Source organism: Corvus kubaryi, unplaced genomic scaffold (assembly GCF_017639235.1).
Source record: "Corvus kubaryi isolate FWS band 111438036 unplaced genomic scaffold, C.kubaryi_AGA036_p1.0 split1-37296, whole genome shotgun sequence".
Taxonomy (NCBI): Eukaryota; Metazoa; Chordata; class Aves; order Passeriformes; family Corvidae; genus Corvus; species Corvus kubaryi.
Genome location: NW_024582075.1, coordinates 10,572,037 through 10,590,736, shown reverse-complemented (window position 1 = coordinate 10,590,736; position 18,700 = coordinate 10,572,037). Strand labels below are relative to the sequence as shown.

Genomic DNA, 18,700 nt, shown 5'->3' with positions numbered 1-18,700 from the left:
GTTTGCCTTTTTATGTTCAGAGACAGCCCAGTGGTGAAAGGAAACTCTATTTTTGCTTTAACTGGCCTTGCTGTTGCTGTAGCCAAATACGAAAGCAGCCTTTCCTCAGACACTGAAGGAGTGCCTGAGGTGAGTGAATCTAGGAGAGTCCCTTCTCTTGTGGAATACAGAGAAGTAATATGACCAGGTGTTTGGGGGGCTGGTAAGTGGATGTGAAGTACCTTTCATTTTCAAGTTCAAATTTCACCACACTCAGTAAATGCCATCTGTCAGATGCTGTGATCTATACAGAAACAGGTAGTGTGTGTATGGGCATTGTCACAAGAAGCATAATGACTAACTCATTTATTTGATGGTTTTGACAGATGAGATAGAGGTCACTTTATGGACACTGAAAGCCAGCCAAACTGTTTTTTCGTGATTTCATAATTTTTGGCTCCACTGAACAGTGCTTGATCAAAAGTAGTGTCTGGAGAGTCAGCATTGGCAAGTAAATGATGCTACTTACAGTACATAGGAATGACAAAATAATCTCATTCATGATGGATCACAGCTGGAACATCAGCAGCTGAGCTTCTGTTAAGATAAAACTTGATTTAAGAAAAAATAATGACTATTTGGATTTGATTTTTGCAGACTGAACCTGATTTTATTCCTATGAAACACTGGATTTCCATGGTCACAGAGACCCTCTTGAGTATTGTGAATAGCCGCTACCAACCTAAAGGTCAGGTCTTCCCTTGGTTCTGTCAGGTATGTGCTGTGGTATTACAGGCAAGGCAACATATTTCATACCTGGAATTCTAATAATGAAGTTTCCTGGTTCTGTTTGAGCTGTGGTAGTTGGAATAGGAGAAAATCAAAACTTTTCTTGCTATTGTTCTTTTTATATTTGTGTTTGCTTTAAATTTTTGTCTTTATTACCAAAATGGTAAAAGCAACATTCAAGGAATGTAAGATTGCAATACATCTGTGTTCCTCTTTGCTTTATAGGTGTTCATTTTTAACTCCTGAAGTGCTGAGTGTTACTGCCTGGAAAAGAGTAAGAGAAAAAGAAATACGAAATACTCTCTTTTCTGTTTTTCTAGAAATCCTATTCAGGTGAAAATACTGCTAGTATTATAGCTCGATCCTGTGCAGCCACAGCTTTGTCTCTCCTGGTGCCAATTTTCATTGTATCATGTAAGGAGAAGATTGAGGAGGTCCTGGGTATGCTTACTGACAGGTTACCTGGGAAACCAAATGCTGATGAGTCTCAAGCTGTTCAAATCCACATGGGTCTTGGTTTGGGGATGTTCATCTCACGTTTGTATGAAGAAAAAGTCAGGTAAGAAGTACCATATTTAATGTTGCTGTGCAAATAACTTCCTTTTTCTGCATGTGGCCTTAAGCTCTGAGGAATTAAAGTATTTACAAGTTGCAGGCAAATGATTCTTGAGGGGCTTTGTAATGTTTCTTAAAAGGTGTCTCTTATTATCAGTCTTCCCCCACACTTTAGCCCCCTCCAGAGCTATCCTAGGTATTCTGTCATTCTTTCAGGATGACTAATTTTCATAATATCCTCAAGTACAAAGTGCAAAGCAGTCAGCTAGAAGAGCAACACGTGGCTCTTCTAAAAGGGACTAGTTACACTAGAAGACATAATTGTAAAATAATTCACAGTCGTCATTGGTTGCTTTGTAAGTGGTGCTCTGGACACTGGATAGTGTTCACTTTCATCATGTGAGTTACACATGTGAGGATGGAGCTACGATGGAAGTAGAGTAATGGGCTGTCTTTAAAGCATGCTGTTACAGCTATGTTTGCAGCACAGAGGTGTTCTGAAGTTGTTAGAAAATGCCTCCTTTTCAGAAAGGTTGGCCTCAGTTGCAAATTTCTGGTGATTCCAGAGAAATTAAGAGGTAGGTTTGGCTTTATACTCCTCCAGTTTCTTGACTGCTAGGGATTTTGTCTTCCTATATACCCATAATAAATGTTTAGTTAGTACACAAGCACAGGTACCAAAGAGATTTGATTGGCAGTTGTTTGGTGAAGCTAATGTTTCCAAGGCACCTGGTTTTGTTAAAACTGAAGCACTGCTGAGTTCTAATCTTTGTGCTTTGGTGTCTTGATGCCTTGCTGCCACTGACTCAGCCACGTAATTTAGGAATGGTCTACTTCTGGATGTTCAGTCAGTGGGACAACTGAGCTACACACAAGTATTAAAAGTCTCTTAAAGAGAGTGAAGTTACATCAGCCCAATGTTTTGGAGTATGTGAATCTGTATTTTGGGGGGTTGTGGGGGGGTTTTTTGTGTGGTGGAGGGTGTTAAGTGAATACATTTATGTAACCATTTCTTGCAGACTAGTTTTACTCTTTCACTGCCCGCATAATTTGAAAGCGTAATCTTATACATTCTTCAAAGTATTGTCTTGCAACAAATCAAAACTCATAGGGATGTAGCTATAGCTAATATCAGATCACAGAGTTAGTTTCCATTAAAGATGTCCTGTACATTATGAAAATGGTGTACATGTTTTATAAGAGGGGAGTCCCTATGATATATTTGGAGTGAGATGTAAATGCTTCTTTTTTTATCCGTAAGTTAGGGAATGAGGTGGAGAGAGATCTACAGAGCTAATAGTGTAAAATGTAATGAATTTTCAGCATATAAATACTTACAGGTCTAGCTGAGATCATGTTTTTTCAGGTACCTCCTCCCATTGTCCAGCATTGGATTTTTTTTTTGTTTCTGTTTTGGTTTGGTTTTGTAGTGATATACCTGGTCAACAGATGAACTTGGTTCTCATGAAGTCCGTGGATGTGTTGGAGGACTGCTGCTTTGACACCAGTCTGGAGTACAAGTGAGTTTCCTGTATTACTGATGATACTTTATTTTGAACTCTACCTTCCTAATTCACACTTTCTTCTTTAATTCTGCACAGAACAATATAAAAATAGGGTAAGAAGACAACCTGTTCTGAGTACTTCCGTAGAATCAACAACTTGTGCAGGCTGGAAAGGCCCTTTGGAGGCTCCCATCCTCCCTAAAATAGAGGCAGTCATGGACCTGGTCTACATTGCTTAAGTTTTTACAGCCAAGGTTTGAAACCCCTAAGACTGGAGACAGTAAAACACGTGTCAATTGCCATGAGAGCTAATATAACATGGCAGCATGTTTCTCCCACAGTAGAAGAAGTTGTTTCTCTTTCAAATCAGGGAAGGAACCACAGTATCTTGAGTGGCTCAGTGTGAATGCGTAAGGTTTTTTTGATTTTGAGCATGACTCTGCCCAGCTCTTCCTTGTTCAAAAGCAACAGCAGTAATTACCATTTGCCTTTGCTCTCCTTTGTCCAGTGCACTTTCTGAAAAGCTTTGAGGAGTCACAGCTGTGCACCATTGGGCTGTGAACCTGTACAGCTTAGTGAGGATTTCTGTTGCGCTTTGAGTGGCACAGGGTGAGACACACCGTACACAGGGGCTGTACCAGCTGCACCCCTTTGTTGTGCCTGTTGCTGCTGGTTTGTGCAGCCTGTTAGCTGGAGATCAAAGCCTCACGGAAGAGCCAAGCCAGACTTCTCTGGCGGCAAGAGGTTGCCAGAAGAACATGAAACAATGGCAAGCAAGAGAGGGAAGATTGAAGAGGGGGTAGTTTTTTGTGCTGGCTATGGTTTTTAAAGGTTAAGAGGAAGTTGGTGTCTAACATGAGTTCTCTCTGTGTGAAAAGAAGTAATGTACAGCTGTAAATGCTGCAGAGTTGTGCAAATTTTGTATTTCTACACTTGTGAACTGCTATTCCAAGGGAAGATCCTTTCCAGCCTTTTCATCCAGTGTGACATAGGCATGATTAGCTGTGAGAAGTGAGCATTTTCACCAGTGTTTCACCTCTGCCAAACTGGTGATTTTCACTAAAAGTAGGCGGCTGTCAGTGTTTTCAGTATAGGTCTGCTGAGCCGTGTAGGTGTGGGAGTTGGTGCTATCCGGGCTCAGGCTGCCCCCGGTGGAAGGCAGGGCTCTCTGCAACCTGATGCTCTGGCAGTAAAACACTTCAAATGTGCTGGGAAATCTCAGGTATCATGTAGATGATGTATACTTAAATACTCATTTTATGTAGTTCACAAATAAGGTAGCCAAGTGAAATCAATTGTTAGTTGCAAAAAGGGGAGCAGACAAGGTGAAGTTTTATTCCCGCTTTAGTCCCCAATTATGTTTTAAGTCTCTGTTAACAGCGAATAACATAAAATACTATAGCTCTAATGAGAAATTACATTTTCTTTCTATGTCGTTTTTTCAAAAAGCAGTAGTGTAAACTTGAATTTAGAACTCTTGTATATAAGCCATGTCCTTATTTTATTGACTGTTCATGAATTCAGATATACCAGTTACTTAAAATGGTTTGTTTGATCTTTGTTGGAAAAAAATACCCCTCCCAAGACACCGCTCCAAGTCTTCTAGCCATGCTCAGTCATCTTTAATCCCCAGTTACTGTAAAACATTTGCTTATAAATATGACTGAAGTTATTCTCAGATGTTTCTTTTTTACCTAGCTGAGTAAAAACAGCAGCTCTTCCCATTTTTAAGTTGGATTGGAGAAGCTTAGGAGAATGCCTAAGATCCTAGCCATGTTCATTTGACTGCTCACTGCTTGCTACAAGCAGTGTCAGGGAGATGTGCAAGGGGGAAAAAAATCATCTCCAGATAAGAGCTGTTTCTTTGAGCTATTGTGGATGTGTGCCAGTGAAAGATCACCTTCAGAGCAGTAAGTGTCTCCTGTGCTTTAGTATCTCATGATGGAAGCCGGAACTGTTTGGAAGTTTTCTGACAAAAGTGATAACTTGGAACGTGTTATGGGAGCACACATGCAGAATTTAGGAAGAGATCTTTAGTCCAGAATGGAATTTCTGATAAAATCTGAAAAAGAGGCGGAGACTGTGGAGATGTTTGTGCCAGCTGCCCCATTAAATTATGTCCTTTGAACCTATGTTCTGGTTGCAATTTTAAGTATCCTCAGCATCAGTTGGTTACGCTGGATATGTCTGCCCTGATGAAGCTGCTCCACTGTTGCATGTGCAAATTTTAGTACATATGGGTTAGAATGCACACCTGACCATTCCTCTTATGAAATGCAGGTGCATAGCTTCGTCTCTCTACAGCCATCTTAGGTGCTCTCTGGCTTAATCACTAGTTTCATTACTTTTGCAAATGGAACAACTGTTGTAGGAGCCTGACAGCACCAGATCCTAATACACCCAGTGAACCTGCAGTTAGTATGTTTAACTGGGATTTCCAAGTTTGTACTATCAGGACAAATCACACGTAGAAGTTTGGATCATACTTCCTTCATACTAGTTGATGGTGCTTGTTATTGGGACTATTGGTTCTTCAGAGGCAGAAGGAATAATGAGGCTGTATGTGTAGGACTCATTATTTAAATACACATTTTATTCTTATGCTCTTCTTTCATCCGGTGTTTCCTGAAGAGGATGTGTGAAATAAAAAGCATTTGTAAAATTGACTGTGGTAATAAATTTTCAGGCAAGGCCAAGAGGTCTTCTTGCCCGCAAACCTTGTTGGGGTTTAAAGGGAGTTCAGAGCAGCCAAAGCTGCTTAATCCTTAATCCTTTCTCTTTTGTTTTCTCTTAAAGCACTGGATGTATTTTAGGAGTAGGACTTGTTCTTTCATTTATGAGTCACAGTAGCCAAACAGAATCACGAGTGCATGTTTCCGCTTCATTGCGAAAACTCTGCAAATACCTGGACAGCAGTGAGGACCAAAGCAGAGGAGTCCAGGAGGTACGACCTATTTTATCACAAATTTTAAATCTTCCTTTTACTTTGTTGCCTCCCTTTAATATCTATAGTCTCTTTACTGAAGCTTTCTATCTGTAGTACTGGAAGGCTTGATTCTATTTTTTTTTCACAATATATAGGTTTGTGTCTACTGGAAAAAAAAAGTGACAGTAACAACAATAATAAGAATAGAATAATGTGTAATGCTGCACAGACGTTAAGAAACTGCCTGAAAAGATAACAGACCTGATCCTTTAAAGGTCTTCTTTAATTCCTTAACCCCAGATTAAATTGTTGAAAGTTGGATCTTGAGTAACTATGGATATGGGTCTCTTACATACAATTGTTTACTGCTCGTCTGATCTACTAGAAAGCAGACAACAAGTTACTCTGAGAGAGAACTTAAATGCTAATACTTCCTCCTTCAGTATGCCTTCTGTATACTTCTTTGGAAGTTGGTGTCACTAGCTAATGTGAATTTTGTATTTGTGCATGCTGCTGCAGCCCCATTTACTGTTCTCTTTATGTTTTGAACACTTAAACTGAGCTCTGCTAAGTTTGAGCATGCATTTCAGTGGGGTTTTTTCCAGGTTTTTTTTCCTGTAAGTTTTGACATGGTCCATGCACTTGTCTTGGACCATGTACTTGCCTGTAACTCGGCTGAGGTAAAACCTGAGAATGAAAACTGATGAAATTGGAATAGTTTTCAACAGAAAACAAAAATCAGAACAAGCAGATGTTTTGCACGAGAAAAGCAACCCTGTCTGTACATGATGTATGTAAGCCTGCAGCAGCTGAGTAGTTAGTTGCATAATCCTGGTTTTCCTCAGGAAGTTAGTATAGATTGATAGTATTATTCTTTCCCCCCTGTTGGTAGTGTTCTGAAAGCTCTTTATTAAATGTCTTCTTCGATGGAGTTTAATTTTTTGGCAGTACATATGTGTTGGGGATTAGCCTTTTGCAGTTTATGGTTCATGCATCAAAATTACTTACAGCTATGAAATAATTTATCTGTCCCCAGAGATCTTCAAGTGCATGGTTAAAATTAAACTGAGTTCAGTACAGCAACTTCTGAGATAAAAGGCAGCAGCTGTTTAACATCATGAGATAGTTTGGGATGAGAAGCAAAACCTACCCATTTCAATAAAAATCTCTGTAAGGATTTGTACAGTTGAGTAAAACTTGGCCAGCACTCTAGGATGAATGCTACTATATGAGATGCACAAGAGGCTCTTTCAGAGCTGTAAATAACTTGGATATAACCCTTTACTTGAGAAGTAATTTTGGCCTGATGCAGCAAGAGGTACAATGTGCACATTACTTGCTACAGGTCAAATTGTTGTCAATCCTGCACAGTAGGTGGGTGCTCTCTGCTTGCCTTATAGTCATGTGTTGTTCTGCTGCTTAACTTCGGTACAAAGGAGGTTAAAGAGTTGGCACACTTGGCTTGTTGCTAGTTCAGACTTCACTTCCTTATTCTCTGTGACTAAGGCAGAAGAACAGGAAAGCGGTGTTGCTGGTGAATCCTTCTGGAAGGACAGGAGGCTGGTGTTGTGGCCTATGCCACAACAGTGAGACGCTGTTCTACATGCTTATTTTCTGGCCTGGTCGACCTGCTTGTAGTCCTGATGGGAGCACAGCATGCTCAGTATGCTTACATAAATAATGATCAGATACTGTTTTGAGAGAATAGCTACATTTGTGTGGAAGGTCAGGAGTTTGACCTCTGCAAAATCAGAAGTACTTCCAAGCTTTAGCTGTGTTTGTTTAACATTATTAGCATCAATGAAGAATCTTTCAGAGAGGGAATAAACATCTGAAAGTATTAATTGAAAATGTTATGCCTTTTTTGTCATGCTGGTGCATTATTCAGTGTGACCATTGCTACAGTGAGCTTGATTAGACACTAACTAAATTTTTTTTCAGGTACTTGCCTATTCTGTGGCCTGTTCCTGTGTCTCCGCTTTCAGTGTTGGAATCATAGAAGCAGCTGAGGCTGAAAAGGCCATGAGCAAGCTACGGACCTTAGCAGAAAATAATCAGCAGGTAATAATTCTGTATTTGGGCTTTGCTTCAGTTCTCTTTTTATCTATTTAATATTGGATAGTGCTTTACCCAGACTGTAATTCAAGACAATTATATTGATCTACTTTCATCATTAACTAATATTGAATGTATTGTGCATACTGTGCAATTACTAAGACTCCCACTTTATTCATTAATGTGTGTAGTGATTACCAGACAGCAAAATAAAAGCAAGTTGTATGTGTTTGATTGCATTTAGAAGAGAAATTGTTATATTTGGTGCCTTTAGTCCCTGTGTCCTGCCATTTTTAGTTTCTTTTACAGCATATTTCTATAAATTCTTTTTCTTGGTGGGAAAATACATCAACTGTTCTCTTCTGAGTTTTTGCTTTCCCTTAGCCTCCAGACAATGCATCAAAACCATAGCCACAGCTTCTTCCAGGTGTATGTTTCATCCCTGTTGTCCTAGGGTACCCCTCAAATTGCCAAAAATAATCTCAGTATTTTAGTGCAAGTTCTTTTCTGGTTAATGTTTGCCAGGAAATGAAGGAGCCGGCAAGGCAACCATTTTGAATCAAAGCCTGCTATTACACTAATCAACTGTTCAGAATGTTTATCTCAAAAATAGGAAGTCAGCGCTAATTACCTGTGCTAGAGCTTTTTATCTTCATATCTATGAAAATCTGAAACTAAGGCTCGATGTTCCAAAGATTTAATCTCAGAAAGTCCCATGTCACTTGACATGAGAAAACACTTGAAATAAGAAAGTAGCTGGTATTCTAGACAAAGACATAACTTCTAATTGTTGGGAAATAATAAATATCTAAGTAATGTTTCAATAATAAATATGTAAAAGAATATAGAATCCTTTGTAAGATCTGTTTTTTAATAAATTCTTTTCGCCTTACAGACCTACAGTTTTGCTTTAGCTTTAGGTGCAATGGTACATGGATTGTCAGCTTATGGTCATGGGAAAGCTGAAGACCTGAGTAACAGACTAATGCCAGCCTGGATAAAAATTGTGCTTGCAGAGGTAAAGGAGTTTGAATTCATATCCTGGGTTTTTTACTTGTTCTGTTGTTTTATTTTTTTGCTTGGGTGGGGGTAGAGGAGGGTGGGGAAGGGGTGGTGTGCAGTTTAAAATTAACAGTAGGGACATAATTTTCCTCGCTTCTGCAGGAATGATGCTAGAAAAAGTTACGACTATCTGAATGTGCTGTTTAATTGATATTTGGAAGCAAGAGTATAACTTTGGGCTGTTTGCTAAAGGGAAAAGAATCCCTGTTTCTCTTCTACCTGAATAATTTATGAGAAATGCTTATCTCAAAGAGGTCTTAATTTGGACATTTTTACTAATTTGGAACATTGTCCAAGGATAAAGTCTAGATTTTTAAGTGAAAATGTCTTGTGAAATTAGGTGCTGCTTGTCAAAACTAGAGTAGAAGAAGGGTTATTATAGTGCCTTAGTTATAATCATTTCAATTTATCTAGAAAAGTTAGGTGTTTCTAATCAAATTCTAAACTTAGACGTAAAGATTGCAGCTGAAGGTAATTATCAGGTTTTGAGTTGAATTGCACTGGTATATTTTGTGAAATACAGATTGTGCTAGGGAAAAAAGTGATTTGTCAATCCATGATGTTTTCATATTTAGAGGAGTGAGGAGGAAGCTCCATATAAAGCTTTCATTCACCAAGAGAGGGATTAATATTATATACCATGCTGGAGTCTGACCTGAAAAGGCTGTTGAGATTAGAGGTGTACTAGTGACAGTAGTCATGGTTTTTAAGTTGGAAGAAACAAGCATTTTGTCCTACAGTAGTGTTGTGTCATCACATTGACTCCCTGGTCCTGAATTATGCTTCCAGGGTTCTCCAACAATGGAGCGTCTGGCTGCTGTCAGTGGCCTGGTTGCACTGGTGGGCTCTGAAGGAGGCATGATACAGGTGAGAATATGCAAGCAAATGGTACCTTAATCTCATGGAGAAATTTGGCTAGAAGGCAAGCATCCTCCCCATTGCTACAGCAATGACTGTAAACCAGGGCATCACATTTTTGTAATAATTCATTTTGGGTACATACCAAGTAATATTGAATTGCAGTCCATAAAATGGCGTCTCTTCTGTTTTGCCATAGTATGGCCCATGTGCAATGCCACTGGGGAAAAGTTAACAGCCATTTAAGCTTTCTTCTTTTCTCTCTCCCACTCCCCAGAGAAAGGCATCGGTGAAAATGTAATCTGTCTTTTCAGAATTTGTTCTCTGTTTGTTGCTTCTTTTTTTCCCTCTTAGAAAAGTCACCTTTCTTTCTTCTTCTCTGGCAGCTGAAATCTGAGAGCATTCAGTCCTCACACTTTAAAAGTAAGCTGAATGAAGTGATCAGAGCCCTTACACAGGTAAGAAGGTAGCCTCTGTTTCCTCCTTTGGATAATGGACTAGCATACCTTCACACCTTGCACAAGCAAGCCAAATCTGTTTGAAGGAAACTACATAGCATTTGTATCCAGCTTGAATGAGGCAGTGTAGGGAAATTTGTCTAACTAGTGGTTTATTGTCCCAACAGATTATTAGTTTCTCAGAGCAAATTGGTCTTCAGACAAATGCAACAAGACTTCTGGGACGTCTTCACATGTCCTGTTTGTCTTCTACCCAGAACAGGGCATCTGGTAAGATGCTTTATTACTGCTGCTTAAAGAACATGTAGAAATAGCACATCACTAGAAGGACAGCAAGGGACACATTAGATAATACAGGTTAGACATTGAAGACCTATGAAGTGACATGACAGCCTTTGAATTGGAGATCTCATGGTCCCGTGTGCCTAAAGTTTGGAACATGAAGTAGGAATCAGTATACTGAATAGGATCCCCCACATCTGCCTTTACTTTCAGTATCAAAGTAAGGTTCTAAATTGTTCTGGTCAAACTTGTATATTGCTTCTTTATTTTTTTATAGGATAAACTGTAAAGAGGTTTTACAGTTCATATGGCACATGTATTTGACACCTACTCTGTGCCTTTTAGAACTGATTGATCTACTATTTGTTTTAGCACTTCCCACTGTACAAAAAAATAAGTACTTAAAAATTAGTCCATAACAAGAAAAAGATGACTTTCTAGAAGTATTTTTCTAGAAGAGATCTCTGTTTAGCTGAAATAAAGAAACTAGTGTTCTGTGCCCTTTCGGGGCAGCTGATACACCACTAACTTCAACTGTTGTTTCAATTTTCATTGGTAAAATAAAGGCAGGATTACATCATTAGTAAAATACCAATAATAAGCACAAACTAATGAAGTTGAAGCTGTTCACTTTTGTGTGAACTAAACTGGGAACCAAAAATACAAAATGTAGATGAACGTTACTGAGAACAAAATTCTCAAAGTTTCTGATTTTATGTATGCCTGCATGCATGCATGCGTGCCTAAGGTTAGATAGATACGGAATGCCTCTGCTGTATTAAACTTCGTAAAATTTTGAAGCTCTCCCTTTCAAAGCCCAGCTTGCAGTGCCCAGTATATTTTTAAAGAAGTTCTTATCCCTGGCTTTTCAGTTGATCTGTGAATTTGTTTTTTCAGGTCTGGCACCTCTCACCACCAGAAATGTTTAGCTTGCCTTAAAGGTGAAAAGGCCAATATATCTATCAATCTTGTGGTCTAAATACTCTGAGTCACCTACAGAATCAGTTAGCTCAAACACAGCTCACTTTGGCCTTTAAATTTACACTGGAGCAGAAGGTTATAATTTTTGCTGATGTTTTAGAATATAAGCAGTCTTTTTATCTTCACAGTTCCTCCAGATTTTAGCTACTTACCTGTAAACAGCTTTATCAGAGCAGCCATTGACTTTGTCATTGAAAGCGGAAAGAAAGGTAAGAAAAGATCAAACTACAGTATTCCTCTGGGAAATTTGTTATGGCTGTAAAAGGTGTCCCTAAAGACTTGCTTTTATTTGCTAGGGGAACTTTTCTAAGTACTAATTTGGCCTTCACTAATGTGAGGTATTTAAAATAAAAAATTAATTACTCTCAAAAAGATACGGTAGTATTGTGTAGTTAGTACTTCAGTTTTCTCCACCAAATTTCTGACTTTTAAAACCCTTTCCCCTTCCCTCTCTCTTGGTGAGATAATGTTTCTTCCCTGTAAGAATGAAAGTCAAATCACTTTAAGTGTTAGCTTGTATGGTCAGTTCATATTCCATCATCAGACTGACTTTATGCTGCCCCTTATTTTAGTGATGCTAGGTTAAGATTCTCTGTAACAGAGTGGTATTCTAACAGATTACTGCTGTGATAGATACAAAGAAGCCTGAATAAAGTATGGTCTTACATGAGGAAGCCTGATAAACGATAGGTGTCTTGGAGTAAAGTCTTAAGGAAGATAGAGAGAGAGGATTACTCCTATGTGGAGCTAAGTGAGCTCACAGCTGTCTATAAAGCAAGTTTTACTTAAATTGGAGGTAAAAATGGCCATGTTTTGATCCCAGGAGGACTGAGTTAACTTATGTTAACGTAACACAGTATGTAGCAAAGGTTAGCATTAGCACTTGCCTGACTGTTCTTTTGGCCTGCACCTACAAGATGAGGAAGGAAAGCAGTGTCAGAAAACTGTGCTGTTCTCCCAAGAAATGCAAAAATACTACCTTACTAAGCGTGGAATATCTGTAATTAACTTGTAAATTGACTCAAGAACAAAGGACCAGAAAGTTTCTATTTATTAGTAACAAAAAGCCATTTTTGATAGGAGATTAAAAATGTAACTGTTGATTATAAATGAGATGGCTAATTTTCAGATGCAGAAGGAAGTAACAGTGATTTTATAACACTTCCCAGTTCTTTATGACAGCTTGAACTACAGTACAGTAGCTATTTTTTGCTGAGCTGTTCAGCCAAATATGTGTGTCTGACTAAATCTTCTGTTGTAGGCCCTGAATCTGTCCCAGCTGAGCTGGTGAAAGTAGCACTGGCACCCATTGCGTTAGTTGGAGAAAGCCATCAGTATCCACCTGTAAACTGGGCATCCATTCTTTCTCCTTTGATGAGGCTGGACTTTGGTAAGAGTAATAGTTTCCTATTAAGACTTTTGTATTCGTCACAAGAGTTCTTTACTAATGCAGCTTTCACAAACTTTGGAGCCCTCTTCAGGACTTGAAGTTAGTGCAGTGGTTAAAGTTTTATTATGCTTTCAAGACTGACTTTTTAGTGTTTGCAAGTACATAGTTGTGATCACCATGTGGACATTGTTTTAACTGAAGAAAAACTAAAGAAGATCAAAGCTGAGAAGTTCCCTAAAATGTTGGTGAAAGTGGCCTGAATATTTCATTTGAACTATTTACATAAGAGCCCATCATGAAACTCAACTAATTGTATCGTGTTTTCAGTACCTGCTAAATGCTTGGTCCAGTGCCCATATCAGAGGCTGTGTGCAGCTTTTTCACATATTTGAGCTATTTGACTGTTCATCTAGCTATCACTAGTTTGAAGTACACTTTCTACTAAATTACACTGGGTGATAATTTTCAAAATAATGGAAAAAATTTCCTGTACTGAGGTCTGCAGTTCTTGTGAAGACCTGAAACTTGTTAAATGTCTGGAGGATTTTTTTATTCCTGCTTTTCACTTAGGTGTCTTACTTTTGTAAATCACGGAATTTGTAGAGGAAACAGTATGTTTGTTTTGTGGCTGGTTTTAGCATCTTAGTCCAGGAATATTGACTCATTTTTCCTTCTGTGGATTAAATCTTATCTTTATTTGGCAAGGAGGGGTTTTTTTTAATCTTTACTTTTCTTAGCATTCCCACAATTTTGTTCCTGAGTGAATTGAAATAACTTGAACAAATGCTGAGATTTCTTGCTGAAAATGCCTGAATGGGAAGAGGAGTCTTCTAACATGTACGTGTTAAAAGCTTTAAGTAGTGTTTTTAGAAAAATAAGTTGTAATGTAGTGCTCTAGTAGAACATTAACCCTCCTTTATTTTATGAGTTGAGGACAAATTTAAAGGGAAAATAATTTCTTTATAATTGAGTTTGTTTTTTTCTGTTTTAGGTGATGAGGTAAAAAATCTCTGCCTTCAGCTGGCTGTGACGCAGGCCCAGTCATCTCAAAATGCAGCAATGCTTTTGGGGATGTGGGTGGCACCTCCCCTTATCTACAGTCTCAGTGTACGTATGTCAGAAAACTTGTGGGAGCTCAGTGCCTCTTTCATATAATATTCCTCAGTGACAATGTTTAGGGTGTCTCACCAGAAAAGGATTACTGGGTTCAGAATTCATCAGAAATACCATTTAGGGAGCATTTATAGTGAGAGAAAGGTTATTCTGGGGCCTTGAAATTCAAAGCAGACTTAAGACGTGCTACACTTATTTTACTTTACTGCTTAAGACCTTTTTCCTCTCTCTCATTTCATGCTATAGCTCTGATAACCTGCAGACATAAGGTATCACATGTAGGGAGAAAAATTATCTTTTATTATACCACCTGATAGTCTCAAAAAAAAGGTCTACTCTAATCTGTCCAAAAGCTTACCTACTTTTTCTAGCAAGGTCTCTTGATCTAGCTAACTAGTAAAAAAAGTTATGTCTTGAAAATCTTGCCTTAATTTTGTAGATACCCAGCAGACTAGCCTACAGCATAATCAAATTTGGGCTTATCCTTCATTGCTGTTCTGTTCTTCTGGAATTAAAATGTGGATTCCATGGTACAGTATGTAAAACTCCCTGAATCCCACAGAACACTTGACTGCACATTTTGGTCATTTTATACAAGTTCAGGAGCAGATTCTTTGACAATTCTCAGAAAATTAATGGTTTCTGTGATGTCTTAATGGAGTGGTTTTGTTTTTAATTCATTAGTCTTAGATATGCAAACATTTGCTGGCAATTTTAAGATACATAATTTGTAAGGTACCAAAAAAAAGATTTTATTTCTGACTACCACTTTTCCAGCTGCAGTGGGAATTTGAGGTCACAAAAATGAGGTGAGCCACAGAGTATGTAACTCTGCATTTCGTACAGGTTATTAATTCTTCTTCACAGCTAGCAACATTAATGATGCTATGGCTACCATACTTCTGTCCTTGACTGTCTAGACAGTCTGTATGCTTTATGTAGGAATGCAGTGGGTACCATGTAATAAAATTGCTCTGTCCGTACAGAGATGTGATGTTTAGGGTTCACTGAAAGTAAGTTCTTCAATTTTTAATGAAAACATAATATTGACATGTTTGAATTAACTCTTTTTAATTCAAGCAATTCATCAAAAAAGGGAAAAAGGAAAGAACTGAGAAATATTTATGACTTCCAGTGCTTTTATAAGTGGTGTTTGAGCCACTTCTTTTATAGTTTTATCCAACAGTAGTTCAAGGTCAGTGAAGAACTAGAATTTGAAACAGCAAAAATTTTTCCTTTTCAGATGAAAACTCAGAAATACCTCTTCATGTCCCTGTCCCTGTGGATGCAACATGTTGCAGAAGACAAACTGCAGTCTTTTACAGAAGTGTTTCTGATACAACAATTTGAAGTGAAGAAGCGCACAAAAAGCCCAGAAATTTGCCAGTGTGTTCTACAGGGGCTCATCCAGGCAATGAAACTTCCCAACCCTGCCCAGTTTTGCTGGAGCTTTTTGTGTCGGGCTGTGGAGAAAATATATGAGCTTCTTCCAAATGAGGTTCAGGTAAGGAGTAAGTATGAGGTGTATGAACACTGTAGCTAGATATTTTTAATGATGGTAAGTCCCATCTTTTTGCACTGATGCATCAGATTCAAAACATGAATTAGATATACAGTTTTTAAGATAATGGTTAAAATAGCGGCATAATTTCAATTTAAGTTACTTTTGGTTATTTTAGAATATGACATTGTGAAACCTATCTAAAGTACACTCCTCCCTCATAAATGATTCGGTAGTGGGAAAGTACAGTATTAGTACTGAAATAAATGTAATTGAAAGAGAAGAGGTGAACAGTGAGAAGGCGCCTTTTTTCCCCACAGAGGATTCAGCTTCTCACAGTGATTTAAAGAAACTATTTAGCTACAGAAAATACCTCCAAGGAAAGGCACTTTTCTGATAAAAATAAAACAAACTCTTTGAAAGTGTTCAAATAACATTATTCTTATAGATTGAAGTACATTAAATTCCCCAGCAAATACAGAATTTCTAAAATAGATTAAGTAAAGTGAGGCCAGAGGATAGATTAATTATTCATCATTATCATGAACAAGTTCCTAAACTCACCAATTTTGATGATGAAAGCTGGAAATAGACATTTAGACATGCATTTACTTTTCTGTTTCCAGAGAGTTGAACTGGAGATGTATATCGATGTAGCAAGATGTATTTCAGAAATGGCTGATTCAGAGATCGATCGCATTGTCCAGATCTCCAAGGTAATTACATTTTAGCTCTGGTCTTTCATCACCAAATCATGTGAAACAAGCAACCTTTTCATTTTTATTGTCACCAGACTGTTTTAGCTCATTGGGAGCAGGGAGCATTTAATTGTTTTATCTGACATGTAGGTAAGAATGTTCTGGATTTAATCTGCAGGCAGCAGAGAGAAGCAGAAGTGGTAAGAATCCATATCCCAAACTTTCTCAAAGCAACTGAATTTCTCATGGTTTCACCTGGGAGCTTTAAACTGGAGAGTCTTAAGTAACTTGGTCAGGTGGTTGGCCTCTTCTCCCAGGCAACCAGTCCCAGACAGGACGAGAGGGCAGAGTCTTAAGTTGCGCCTTGAGAGGTTTAGGCTGGACATTAGGAAGAAGTTCTTCACAGAAAGGGTGATTAAACACTGGAATGGGGGTTGCCCAGGGAGGTGGTGGAGACACTGTCCCTGGAGGTGTTTAAGTAAAGACTGGATGTGGCACTCAGTGCCATGGTCTAGTTGACATAGTAGTGTTCAATCACAGGTTGGACTTGATGATCTCAGAGGTTTTTTCCAACCTAACTGATTCTGTGAAGTTCCTTCTGTTAGCAGAACAGGAATGGCGTGAAGCAGAGTGGCATTATATCTTCTAAAGCCCAGACCAATGGTGCAAACAGCAGACCATAGTCCTCTTTGGTTCATATAACCACCTGCTTGAAATTGGACTGTAAATGCATCCTGGTGACTAGCTATCCTTGAACTGGTGGATCTGTGCTCCTGTTAAAAACGTAAAATAATTGACTGAAAAACCTTTCTTTCTTGACTTTGTGTTGTTCTATATTTACATTCACACTCAGAATGTTTCCTGGTGGACAAGATGACTGAGGATGATAATGGAATAAAAAAACTTTCATCTTGTAGCTCACCAGTGGAATCAATTAGCAGTGGAATTCTTAGCAGCTGAAATGCTAAGGAAATGACTTGTGTAGAAGAGCTTGATGTTTTCAGATCAAGCTTTTAAAAACAAACATCTGTGACGTAAAGCTCCCTGTTCTGTTTGCTATCAGACTCAGTAGAGAATTAAGCATTCAAATAGGTTGTGGAAGCTGAACTGTCATTTCCTTATATTTTTTAGTTCTAATTTCACACTGGAAAACATTATTTAAGAAAACCTCTTTTTGTCACTACACTGTATCTGTCTTGCAAGAAGACTTCAGTCTCCAGAACTGTCAAGCTGGTTCATTCCATTTCAAAGGGGAATGTAAAATTTAAAGCAGTATGAAAACAAGCTGTACTGAGTTACACTTTGCTGAACTATTTTGAACAGTGTAAAGTTCAAGTAATATGGACAGTCTTCTGTTTAATATGTCTTGAGGAAAACTGAGCCTAATAGTTATTCAAAGAGTTTTTTACTTTTTTTAAAAAGAGAAATGCAAAATTTACTGTTCCCACAAGAAACGTACATTTCAATTTAACATGTTTTTTGTTGCATTTGCAGAACAATATAGAGAAGGCCATGTTCGTGAAAGTGTATTTAGTTTCTCAAGGCAGATTGTCTCTGATGAACTTGAGTGCCATGATTGATACTGTGGCTGGATATCACCAGAAAGAAAATATTTTATGGATGCTCTTGCATAGTTTCTATCATGCTCGTATTGTGAGACATGAAAATACAGGTAAGATAAGGTTTAAAGAAAAATCAACAATGCAATCAACAGGTATTTATGAATCTACACTGATTCTTTTAAAATAATTTTAAGATGGTTTAATCTAAGTGTTTCCTAATTTTTCCACATTAGAAACTACTGTCTCCAGAATTCTCGTATTATTCAAATACTTTTATCACACATTGCTTTTATGTTTTTCTCCAGTTACTTATTTTTCTGTGGTCCAGCTATAAGTTACTTGTCTCATCAAGGTGGTTTACAGACCAGAGTTTTAACTAGATCTGTCTCCCCCTCTTTTTAGGGTAGTGTTACAAATGTACATAGTACATCAGAGACTTCTAATAATGCAACTCTGCTAACCTTCTGACCTAAAATCTGACTTACTGGTATGTGACACAGAAGGTGGGGGGATGTTCCCATGAGACTGGCTGAACTAGGGAGATAACTTCCTTTCCTGAACTCCTTGCACTGATTTAACATAGGAAATAAATTTCCCTTTTTTCCTCTTCATAACTAGACCAGATAGTCATCTGGTAGGTTAATGATTTGGGCTGGCTCAGCTATGGGTCTGATAGAGCATAGGGCCTGATGCAAGAGAAGTAGGAGAATCACACGGGAAGATAAGGAAGGAAGAAACAAGAACAGAAAGAGGCAAGAATGAGGTCTCATTTTCATGGCAGAAGGGTCTTTGCCTGCCTGTGTTCACTGAACAACTTCAAAGCATTATATTGCCAGATGCCTTAGCTGCCAGCTGTGTTTGAAGAACTTCAAAGAGTAGTGAGTTTTAATTGAGTGAAGTAAGAGTTCTTTGGGTAAAAGAGGAGACAGCATGAAAAAGGACACTTTTAAAGATTACATGAAAACAGAAATGTGTGAAGTAACGTG

General features: G+C 38.2%; 1 protein-coding gene across 3 annotated transcripts in view; it reads left to right on the top strand.

The window, feature by feature from the left end:
- The window catches only part of FOCAD (focadhesin), a 97,529-nt gene that overhangs the window by 74,059 nt on the left and 4,770 nt on the right, over nucleotides 1-18,700 (top strand). For all 3 annotated transcript variants that reach the window (XM_042012686.1, XM_042012685.1, XM_042012687.1), the window contains 16 exons: nucleotides 21-129; nucleotides 637-753; nucleotides 1,089-1,327; nucleotides 2,754-2,843; nucleotides 5,625-5,772; nucleotides 7,696-7,815; nucleotides 8,705-8,827; nucleotides 9,661-9,738; nucleotides 10,116-10,187; nucleotides 10,355-10,457; nucleotides 11,579-11,659; nucleotides 12,712-12,840; nucleotides 13,832-13,947; nucleotides 15,197-15,457; nucleotides 16,081-16,170; nucleotides 17,647-17,824. In XM_042012686.1, coding sequence (XP_041868620.1) covers nucleotides 21-129; nucleotides 637-753; nucleotides 1,089-1,327; nucleotides 2,754-2,843; nucleotides 5,625-5,772; nucleotides 7,696-7,815; nucleotides 8,705-8,827; nucleotides 9,661-9,738; nucleotides 10,116-10,187; nucleotides 10,355-10,457; nucleotides 11,579-11,659; nucleotides 12,712-12,840; nucleotides 13,832-13,947; nucleotides 15,197-15,457; nucleotides 16,081-16,170; nucleotides 17,647-17,824 — 2,054 coding nt within the window. The remainder of the gene's footprint in view (nucleotides 1-20; nucleotides 130-636; nucleotides 754-1,088; nucleotides 1,328-2,753; nucleotides 2,844-5,624; nucleotides 5,773-7,695; nucleotides 7,816-8,704; nucleotides 8,828-9,660; nucleotides 9,739-10,115; nucleotides 10,188-10,354; nucleotides 10,458-11,578; nucleotides 11,660-12,711; nucleotides 12,841-13,831; nucleotides 13,948-15,196; nucleotides 15,458-16,080; nucleotides 16,171-17,646; nucleotides 17,825-18,700) is intronic.